At 42.0% G+C, this 11,807-nt stretch overlaps 1 protein-coding gene across 1 annotated transcript; it reads left to right on the top strand.

Moving 5' to 3' along the window:
- Nucleotides 1–396: 396 nt before the first annotated feature.
- Nucleotides 397–11,379, top strand: gdpd3a (glycerophosphodiester phosphodiesterase domain containing 3a; the record flags this gene model as incomplete). The annotated part of the gene is made up of 10 exons (XM_080009902.1): nt 397–535; nt 2,879–2,921; nt 5,610–5,745; nt 6,513–6,558; nt 6,973–7,091; nt 7,727–7,816; nt 8,223–8,356; nt 8,903–8,962; nt 9,110–9,161; nt 10,627–11,379. 10 exons carry the CDS (start codon nt 397–399, stop codon nt 10,753–10,755), a joined length of 948 nt encoding a protein of 315 aa, XP_079866028.1. The 3' UTR covers nt 10,756–11,379.
- Between the last annotated feature and the right edge of the window lie 428 nt (nt 11,380–11,807).

Genomic DNA, 11,807 nt, shown 5'->3' with positions numbered 1-11,807 from the left:
TACAACATTCTTTTCCTCGGCTCGAAGGTGACAACTGGGTGGGAGGAGCGGCGGCTGGGTGTGTGAAGGGGAGACGACTCGCCGGGGTTGACTTTTTTTGGCATCTCGATCTTCATTCGCTTCAACTCAGAGAGGTGTATCACTGCAAAAAGTCTCAATTAGCAGAATATTTTGCTTTGATTCTTGTGGGTGTGTGTGGGGTGTGTTGCTGGTCGAATCGAAGGATGTGAAACACACTTTTTTTATTTTTATTTTTTCCAACGACCTCGACTGGATCCTGCAGCGTCTCCAGCAGCGTAGGTGGGCGCTCTCTCTCTCTCTCTCTCTCTCTCTCTCTCTCTCTCTGTCTCTCTCTCTCTCTCTCTCTCTCTCTCTATGTGCCTCTCGTGAAGGAGGATGAGCAGTTTGCTGTACTTCATCCTTCCCGTCCTGGGCGGGTACACCGTCACCTCCCTGTACCTGCTGAAGCACCCGCACGTCCTCCACAAGAGGAAGCGCACGGCCTTCTACTGCAGACACATCTCACACCGAGGAGGTAAGGGCCGAACGGGGGCCATCACCACAAGATGGGTGGATGGAGGGGTCTGTATATGTCGCTGGGCGGGGTTGGAGGTGGATTGGGGCGTTGTTTTTCAACCCAGGCCGTGTTAAAATGTAGTTTCCTGTCATTTATCACCGTTCATAACGCGACCTCAGCGAACGCTTTACTGTTGAGAAACTTACCACTCTGCTGCAGCTTCTCTCCGTGCTTCAATGAAATCCAGTGGGGCGAACGGTTTAAGCCATGAGATAGTGTTGATTCTCCTTTTTTCCTTAAATGGGAAGCTCATGATAGAGTCTTTACCTGTTGTACGGGGGGGGTCGTAAAAACCCTGTATTTGAGCAGTTTTATAGGGTTTTACACTTTTGCAAAAGTCAACGTTTTGGGTTATATCCATGCTAAGATGTTAAATTTCCTTTCTGAAAACGTGAAATCCACGTTAGCGCGTAATATATGTATTTTTTTGCGTGTTTTGTTTAAAAACCTTAAAGCTCCTCTTTTTTTTAATTATTGCCGACGCCGCAGTACATCCGTGAGAGTAACATTGGCTACAGCCGGTTGCCAATGAGAAGCGACGCGACATCCTGTTTCTAGTTTCTTACGTTAGAGCGATTGTAGTCAAAAGAGCTGAACATTCGTCTTCTTCCTTGTGAGCAGGGGGGCTCCCCGTCGCTGCTTTTCCGTGGATCACGTTTACTGCCGCTGACCTGCGGGTCCTTGGAGGTTCCTTTTCGACTTCCTGGATCAATCAGCAACTTTGCTTTCGGCGCGGCTTCGGCAGGACGGACGCTCACTCTCTTCGTCCCTGACCGTTTCACTCGAGCCCCGGAGCTTATAGGAACCCTTCCCAGACCGATGGTGCGCAAACAATCTCTTCGGGAACTCTTCAGGAATTTATTTTGACCGCGACGGCATCGTGGGCCAAATACAGAATAGTCCGATTTGAGTTGCAGGGCTAATGCACATCAGGCCCGGTTGTAAAAGAAACTACCCAAACAGCTGACCCTAACCTACGGTGACCAGACCGTCCCGGTTTCGAGCTGTGTGTCCCGGGTCCCGACAGATATCTGCAAAACTCTCAAATGTCCCGGTTTTCAACGTTATTAAAATAATATTATAATTGTTTTCAGCTCTTACTTATATTAAATACTGTATACAGGCAAGCAGAAAAGAGCGTGCACGAAGATCCCACCGGAGAAGTGGGCGTGGTCATCAATACGCCCACCCGCTCGCTGTGGATTGTGTGCTTTCAGGGGTGTGTATGTGTGGATGTGCAGGGCCCACTCCACTGCACGTCCCCGTGCCTCTCGGTTACCTTATTGAACGAAAACAAAAAAAAACGCACCATGCGTAAAAGGGACACTCTCTCAGACACTCTCTTACACCCCTCCCCCAACCGAGTGCCAAACGTGCAGTACACTTAAGTGTCCCGGTTTGGGGGTTTCAAAATGTGGTCATACTACCTTAATCGTACACAGAACTGAGGGGTTTCACACTCGTTTATAAAAAAATATGTATTTGTGAAAGAAGTACAGACTCCTGGTCTAACTATTTTTCTATCTAACTTTCTATGTTTCACTTTGACCCACAAAACGATCAGACGCCGTTAAAACACGTTTTCATGGTACTTTCATGGTTTTATAGCCTTTTGTCGCGGGGCTACACAACGGTCTCAAAGGGATTTTAAATGAACACTGACTGCTCCTAAAGCCGGCTTTACACCAAATCCGGCACACGACAACAACCAACTGGAAGTCCATTGATTTCTATGGCGAATTCAAATTCCACACACCAACAACCGTGACGCCCTGCGGTGCCAGATCTCTCACATGAATATATACTCTTTGGACTAAATTACATTTTTGTGCAATATCCATGCTACTTGTGCAATTTCGGAACAATTTATGAATATAAAACCAGACCCTGTAATAACTAGCACATAGTAATATTTATACCTATTCTAATATTTAATACTTTACACCCTATATGCCTGGATCAATAATTGATCATGTGCATAGAATGACATTTCTATATATTGTTTGTGTGGCTTTTTCTGTTCTGTCATTTTGGCAATTTGTCTATATTTTGCTATTTTTATTTTATTTTATTTTATTCCATTTAATAAGTACTATTTTTCAGACTGTTCTGTTAATGCTTATCCTCGCCATGACAAATTCCTCTTATTTAAGAGCATAAATCAGCAGAATGTGTTTGCAGGGTTGATAGCAGCCCTGAGTGCAGCCCTGAGTGCATCCCTGGGGCCGGGGGAACAGCGTTTGGGGAACCCCCTGCTGCTCCCACATGTTGACGCCGGGCCCTTTTTTTGTTTGTTGTCAGGATGCGGAGAGAGGATCGAGAACACCATGGAGGCCTTCACACAGTGAGTCCCCAACCCCGTGGCCCAGCCGCCTGGTCAAAGTCAGCAAAGGACTCGCAAAGAAAAACAAACTGTAGCACTAAGAAATTACCGGCCGCGCCGAATAACCATGAACAACTCAACACCCGTGTCCGTCCATGTTTTTTTGCTCTCATATCCCTCCCCTCTGTTTCACATGTTCTCACTCTGTGTTTATTTTCTTCCGGAGGAGAGAATATTTTAAGACCGAGATCAAAGAAAAATAACTTTCTACTACTTTCTTTCCCATACAACCTGTTTTCCAAAAAAGCAAATGGCGATGTGAGTGATGCTAGAAAGAGAGCCATGGATGTATTCAAATTTAAAAATGCACGGGTTGAAATTTCGTTCTGACTCTCGTAAAAAAAAAAGCGGGATACTGGTTTGGCTTTTTCTCTGAATGGTCGATTAAGTTCAAGGTTGGGCGAGAATAAGGATATAGGTTCATATCCTCATTATGAATTTCAATCATAGATACGATTTAACTGGTTATTGATAAATTTCGTTCTGTGTAGCACAATAAAAGTTGGACAATCGTACTCTGGAACACGATTCAATAGATTAATTTTCGTGACTATGATCACGGAAAAGCGTGAGAACGGGTTGAACCCTAAGTAATGCAAGAAAGATAAACTGCTATGTAGGTCTACACATTGTGCTACAGCCAGTGATTCCCTTAACGGTGCTCATGTCTTATAAATGGAATAATGGTGAAGTTTAAACTATTATCCATTTAGCTGCGGACGCCTGCAGAATTCTTGAAGTACCCCTGGGGGTCAACGGACCCCATGTCGACAACCTTTAGCCTTATTTTAAAGCATACCAGTCCCTTATGTTGTTTTATCTGCTGTATGTTGTCTTGCTGAAAATGCTGTAAGCCATTTGCAGTTGTTGAACATAGTTATGCTTGGGTGAAGGTTAACACAAGTACGGTAAGTGAAAATATAAGAGTGGAAGGAGCACAGGACGCCGTGATACAGCAAGTTACAGCACAGATCAGTTTTGTTGTTATCTGACTCAAAGCTATAATATACCTTACGAATCAACTATGCAGCCGTATATATCCTATTGATTCCCTTTCCACTGAGCAAACTGAACAATCAAATCAGTTGTCTTCTCTGCTTTGCAAAATATGCTTATTTCCTGGCCCATTACTTTGCTCGATAACCATGTTGATCAATTATTGCACCAATCTCTATTTTATTGATGATTTTATATTTTGCTCTTTATATACATTCACTGAGAACTCTATTAGGAACACCTGTACACCTACTAATCCATGCAATATTCTAATCAGCCAATCATGAGGCTGCAGTGCAATGAGTAAAGTCCTGCAGATTCGGTTAACGTTCACATCAACTGTCAGAATCGGGGAAAAATGTGATCTCACTGTTCTCGACCGTGGCGTGATTGTTGGTGCCAGGTGGGCTGGTTTGAGTATTTCTGTAACCGCTGTTCTCCTGGGATATTTCATGCACAACAGTCTCAAGAGTTTTACTCAGAATGGCCACAATCACAAAACGTTTTTTTCAAGCGCGTGGCGTTCCGGTCCGCTGTTAGGCGCTGCAGTGTGAACACGAACACGGTCCAAGTGCAACATTTTTATATATTATTCCCTGAATCGGAACGAAGCAAACGAACCACAGGTCTGAAAACGCATTCAGATAACCACTCTGTACAATTGTGGTGAGCAGAACAACATCCCAGAATGCACAACGCGTGGAACCTTGAGGCGGATGGGCTACAACAGCAGAAGACCACGTTGGGTTCTACTTCTGCCAAGAACAGGAAGCTGAGGCTGCAGTGGGAACAGGATCACCAAAACTAGACAGTAGAAGACTTGAAAAATGTAGACTGGTCTGATGAATCTCGATTTTCTACTGAGGCACACTGATGTAGGGTCAGAATTTAGCGCCAACAGCATGAATCCATGGACCCAACCTGCCTCGTACCAACAGTCCAGGCTGGTGGTGATGGTCTAATGGTGTGAGGAACTTTTTCTTGGCACACTTTGGGCCCAGTGATAACAACCAATCATCGCTTCAGTGCCGCAGCCTATTCGAGTTTTGTTGCTGACCATGTGTATCCCTTCATGGCATCAACTGACCATCTTCTAACGACTACTTCCAGCATGATAATGCACCATGATGTCACAAAGAAAAAGTCGTCTGAAACTGGTCTCATGAACACGACAATGAGTTCAATGTTGTTAAATTTCCTTCCCAGTCACCGGATTTCAATCCAGCAGAACACCTTTGGGATGTGATGGAACAGGAGATTTCGCAGCATCAATGTGCAGCTGACAGACCTGCAGGAATTGCGTGATGCGATCATGTCAACATGGAGCACAATCTCAAAGGAATGATTCCGACATCTTGTGGGTTCCGTGCCAAGAAGAATTGAGGCTGTTTCGAGGGCAAAGGGAGGCCCTACACAGTTATTAATATAGTGTTCCGAATAAAATGTGAAGTGAGTGTATAGCAGCGAAATGGAGCTGGTGTTACATTGTGCGTGACGTCATGTGGTGTCAGGTGACATCAGCAGAGTCCTGTGTCAGGTGTCATTTTACTTGGAAGCACATTGCACGTGAAAACAACAAGATGCATGAGAAGACTGTAGCATACCAGTGTGTATTGGACGTAAAGCACTGCGTTGGGTCTTATCTCCCTGCAGTGCAGTGGATCTTGGCACGGGGCTGCTGGAGCTGGACTGTCACATGACCCGCGACGGTCACGTGGTGGTGTCACATGACGAGAACCTGCTGCGGCAGACGGGGCAAGGCGTGGACGTCTCCGCTGTCAACCTGCAGGTCCGAGCGGCACACCAATGCAAAGGCATATTTATATTTCATAATCAAGTTATAATAAATGTTAGAATATATTTATTTTTTTATTTCATTTATAAATACATTTATTGTCATTTATTTCAATTAATTCGTTTTTGATTTGTAACTTATTAATTATTATATTAATTATTATATTTATAAGAAAACATGTATTTTAATTACATATTTAAAAATACAATTATTTTTATTTCATGATTTTATAAACTTTATATTAATTTGATGTATTTTTATAAACATGTACCAATATCGACAAAACAAAAATTCTCACTCATCACCCCTGGCATAAATTGTGGTCAGTGAATCTATGTTTTCGTTATGTTACTTCATTGTCATTGACCGTACATCCTATCTTTCTAATGCAACAAACTCGCCTCAAACAATATAGAACAACATATAAACAGACACAATAGATGATTGAATAAACCGCAACCATGGTAACCGTGGCGTCAGTTCCACCCACGCTGTGTATTCCCTCAGTAACTCATCCTAGATAAGGACCTCACGGGGAAAGCTTCTCATTGCTCTTAATGTTTTACCGGAAGTTAAATTAAGTTTGCATGCCTCCGGTTTCCAGATAATGTCAACATGTCACAACAAATTGGATTGGATAATGTGTGTGTTATAATCAATATAATATGAATACATACAATATTGATACGACCTTTATTGGTCATTGATTGAGAAGTGCAGTGAGGCGTTGTGCTGTAATAACGGCTTCTCACGTCTTGCAGGATTTGCCTTCGTACAAGGAGAGACTGGAGGTCACGTTCTATGCAGGTGTTTATCACTTTCCACCTTAGATCCAATTGTGTGTGTGTGCGTGCGTGTGCGTGCGTGCATGTGTGTTTCCGTGGATGGGTATTGATTTTCAGATGCCTTCAAAATTGCAAATTAGAAAAATAAATGTATGTTATTGTTACTTGTATCAGTATGTGTACTTTGATTTGGCTATGATTTTCAGATGCACTGAAATAAATGTAAACTTTTTTTTATCTATTGAAGCTATTCATTTATAATTTTTGATTTATGAATTTGTTTTATGGACGCTTGTATCAATTTCTGTACCTTGGTCTGCGGCTGTAAACGTGTAAATGCTTTACGTTTATATTAAGACATGATGTAGAACTTCATAAAGTTTCTCAGGGCATAAATTTCTCAGGGCTGCAGTCTAACTCCCTTGTTGCTCTGGAGGTCACTACAGCAGCGGCTCGGACAGGAAGTTGGCTCGGCTGGAGGAGGTGTTCGACAAGTTCCCAAACGTTCCCGTCAACATCGAGATCAAGGAGGACAACGAGCGGCTGATACAGAAGGTGGAGCAGGCTTTCAAATTGTAAAAACATATTTTACTTTTGCTTTTGCGTCCCATGTTGAAGAATCCACAGCCCCCCCCCCCCCCCCCCCCCCCCCCCACACACACACACACTCAAAGAAAATGCAACTTCTCCACATGAGCCTGCTGACAATAACAGGAAACCATTAGTGCAACGTTCCCGACACTGGACCAACACTTTAAACGCAGACAATGGAGGTCACTGCACTAATTTAGGGATGGAATGTGGCTTTGCAGCAAAACAAGTGCTTTTATTTTTATAAGAGATAGTGTTCTCCGAAGAGCTGTATTTACACTGATAATTAAGTGTTGTTTTTGACTTCCCCCACCCCTGCGTGGAAGTCTATTGTTATGATGATGATAATCCATTTGCTGAGGAATGGTCGTGATCCTCCTGAGCCTAAATTGACGACCCACATCGGAAATTAGTGTAATATTTACCTACAGTATTTTTATTCTACGGATTTTGCTTGTTTTCTTTGCTTTTATTTTTTATATTTGATGGCCTTCTATTAATATAAAGCACTTTCAGTGGCATGTCATGTATGCAAGGTGCTAGACAAATAAAGGTTATTATTATTATTATTATCATCATCATCATCATCATGTGTGCAGGTGTCTGAGCTGGTCAGTCGCTACGGCAGAGAGGACATCAGCGTCTGGGCCTCTGTTCACTCCGGTATCCTGAGGAAGTGCAGAGAAACGGTACATAACCTTTAGGGTACAATAAAAAATGAATGGCATTTATGAGGACGATCAAATATGAGGACGATCAAGAATAGCTTCATTCTTGATCGGTTTGAATTTTCAAAGTCTCTCACATTAAGTTCTTAACTGTTTTCTTTATGATTGATTTTAGTGTCAAGTGTCTTTTAGCATCATTATTACTTGAATTTACCAGTGAATATAGTTAAGTATTCGGATATTTTCAGCAATATCAAGATTACACAAGAATAGGTAGAGTAATGTTGGTAGTAGTAAACTTTCCTCGCTCTTCTCTTGCACGCACGCACGCACGCACGCACGCACGCACGCACGCACGCACGCACGCACGCACGCACGCACGCACGCACGCACGCACGCACGCACACACACACACACACACACACAGAACCCCTCCATGCCGTACGGCTTCAGCATAGGTCGAGGCGTTGTGCTCCTCCTGCTCTTCTACACCGGCCTGCTGCCCTTCGTCCCGCTGGGGGAGAGTTTCCTGCAGTTCTACCTTCCGTGCGTCTTCAACAGGTGTGTGTGTGTGTGTGTGTGTGTGTGTGTGTGTGTGTGTGTGTGTGTGTGTGTGTGTGTGTGTGTGTGTGTGTGTGTGTGTGTGTGTGTGTGTGTGTGTGTGTGTGTGTGTGTGTTTTTACAGTACAGTACATACACTTTAAAAGATAATAACGTCACGACCTGTGTTAATATTTAAAATCATATTAGTTAAAGATGACCACTTGTTCAGGGTTTGGGTAGTAACTGTGTACTGTATACTTTATTTATTCATTTAATTATTTGTTAGTTCGTTAATTTATTCATTCACTTATTTATTTACGCGTATGTGTATTACATTACAATTCCTGTTAAATAATCCCAGACTATTTCCACAGTGTGATATATATATATTAGGTTTATTGCTTACATTACAGTCTAAACCAGGGTTTTTATGGCTCTTATCTTGCTTGTGCTGCTCTGGTTCTGCTCTGGTTGGAGTTGGATATGACAGTGAACACGTGAGGAGCGTGCATGTCTGGGAAGCGCGTGCTGATGTTTTTCCATCTCGTTCTATGATCAACGAAGGACCTTCATCCCGACGCAGCGAGTCCTGAAAAGCAGGGTGGTCATCTCCCTCTTACAAACGTGAGTGGAACGATTTAACAGAAACAAAAGAGCATTATTCTCCCACTGTCGCTGTGGGACACAAAAAAAACAACAAATAACTTAAAGAATATTTTTTCTTATTTCTCCTACATTTGTGTATTTCTTTGCTGATTTCCTTCTTCCCAGGTTAACAATGAGGAAGAGTCTTTTTAACCATCTTGCAGCCCGTGGAATTCAGGTATAATACCTTCAGAATTGTCAGTTTGTCACCAGATTGTGCGAATATGAATAGTTCGAGAAACACCCGGTACATAAAGTTTATAGATCAAAAGCCTACAAAACACGCAAATATGTTTTTGGGTCCTCCACACAGCAATAAATCGACTCCTCGGTCACTCACCACCATACCTCTTTGACGCATTACTTTAAGATTTGAGCACCAAAAGTCCAAATTTCAAGCTTTTGTCAAAATGTGACTTGGCAAACATGTGACGTATCATTAACCAAGCTGCCACGCCCACTCACCGGGAACTGAAACCATTTCTCCGCACTCGTTCTGCAGCAAACGCCTTCTGACAACAGGTCGACTGAGCACGTAGACACTTTCCCTTCACTCTGTCTTGTTGACGCCAGCGAGTGGCCTGTAGTGTTGGTGATGATTTTATTTATAAGTTTATTGCTGGTTGCCGTAGAGATTAGATGCCAATACATGACATATTGACATTCCATTACTCTCCGCACCGCTCTTTTCCAAGGCTCCTAGAACAGGAGAGCGAAAAAAAAAACAACAAAAAAAAAACATTCCAGACCCTCCCCCTTAATTGAATTATCTCGATGAGCACAGAAGTGACTGTGAGTTTGTGCAAGTTTTTCCATGTGTGCAGGTCGCACAATGTCATTTAGGGAATATTCCTGGATCCACATTCCTGTTCAGCAACCGGTGAAAGGTTTGAAACCTCTGTTTGTTCCACCGCAAATGATCGTGGTTTGGAGTGGTGGCAATCTTGGGTTTGATACCCTGCTGGGAAATATATTTTGGATGGATGGATGGATAAATATATGTAGATGGATACCGCAGATGGATAGATACTGTAGATAGAGCATTAGACCCGTTACTCTATTTATAATATATAAAACCCATTCAATATATGTAAAAATATATATAACCCACTCTATATATATAAAACCTACTGTTGTTTCAGCATGAACAGTAGGCATTGTATACTTCAGTACCTTTAGGTTCATTTTTGTCCACTTATATTTAATATTTTGTCATTTGGTTTATTGTACATAAGTCACATCTCTGCATTCAGCTACCTGGTTCATTCTTTAGTTAATTATTGTATATGGCCTAATTCTTTCGTTTTATTTTTCGGGGTCACATCTATTTCAAAATGTTATTGTTTTCCTGTTGTATTTTCGGTTACATTTGTTGTTTATCACGAGGTTTAATGTATATTGTCATATTTTATTTTGGACAGTCAACTATTATTTTTTACTACTATATTATTGTTTTTTTTTATACATTATTTTATTGTTGTATATTTTGTATTCCATTGCTTTATTATTGTTGCCTTTCTATCTATCGATCTATTGATCCATTAATCTATCTATGTAAAGCTTGTAAGAAAGAAAACTTGCAAAGAGAGTACTGACAGAGCATTAAACCTCCTTTAAATTACCTGTAAATGCCTGTTTTCCAGGTGCATTTGTTCGTGTGCAATGAAGAGCGGGACATCAAGGCCGCGTTCGACATCGGAGCCACGGGGGTGATGACGGACTATCCCTCCGTTCTCTCAAACTACCTCTCCGCACACAGGGGCCAGGACTGACCGGCGGAGGACGCCCCCCACCCCCAAATGCTCAAATGTCCTTCAAGCTCCACTCGCAAATAATATCACATGGTTCACATGGTCCATTTGTGTGTTTTTTCTATGAATGTTGTACGAATGAAGTGAACGTGAAAGGTCTCCCCTCAAACCTTGCGCAATCAAACAAGTCAACACTTCTGTGACAGGGTCTGAAAGTTTACAAAATATGAGTCAAAGTCAATACTTCTGCTCCTTTCAAGACTCAATTGTGACACAGTTGAAAGCGAGAAAATGGGGGTGGACGCCATGGACGACTGAAATAATTAGAATTCTGGTACTCACCTACTCAATAACATAATGTTGAATTTAGTCCTAATCAATAATACAACAGTAGTTGAGTGTATACTGTAGATCATTCTTTTTTTGGGGCATGCCCATATTTTATGAATAGCTGTTGTTTTCAAGAAACATTCAGTCAGAATTTAACAGTGGTGAGAGTGAATGTTTTACCCAGTTGGACCGTGTCACCATTAAGCGATAACAAATATAAACTTCACATTGGTCTAGATTGTGTTTGAATTTCTCTTGAGTCGATGGGTGGTGTTATTTATTTTCATAACGGGTGTTGTTATGGATAAAGGGGAAGAGAAGAAAAACAAACATTTAAATAAAGTTGTGTTGCGAAATGCTGACTTTTTGATATGTTTGGACTCCTCCCACACCAACGTGTTATTGTTGTGCGTAGTTTTCTAAGACTGGCATAGTTTTTGGACCCCTGCATTAAAACCCATCAATTTTTTCATTTGCAACTAACAGTGTACCAGAAGGGTGACATTGAACAGCAGATCTATGCACAGAACTAGAAGAAGAAGAATCTTTAATCGTTATTACTGTATGTCTGCAGTATATTCTACCTTCTTCCTCATTTTCCCAGGCCATCACGGTCAAAGTCCAAGCATATTACTGTGATAATAATCAACCAGCTTGTTGCTAAAACAGTAACAATCAACCAGCTTGTTGCTAAAACAAAGGCTGTTTTTCTTACCGGGCCTTCTGTGCATTGCAGTGTGACG

This window comes from Zeus faber (assembly GCF_960531495.2).
Source record: "Zeus faber genome assembly, chromosome: 11".
NCBI classification, from domain to species: Eukaryota; Metazoa; Chordata; class Actinopteri; order Zeiformes; family Zeidae; genus Zeus; species Zeus faber.
The sequence above is the reverse complement of the archived record's forward strand: the minus strand, read 5'-3'. Positions and strand labels throughout refer to the sequence as shown.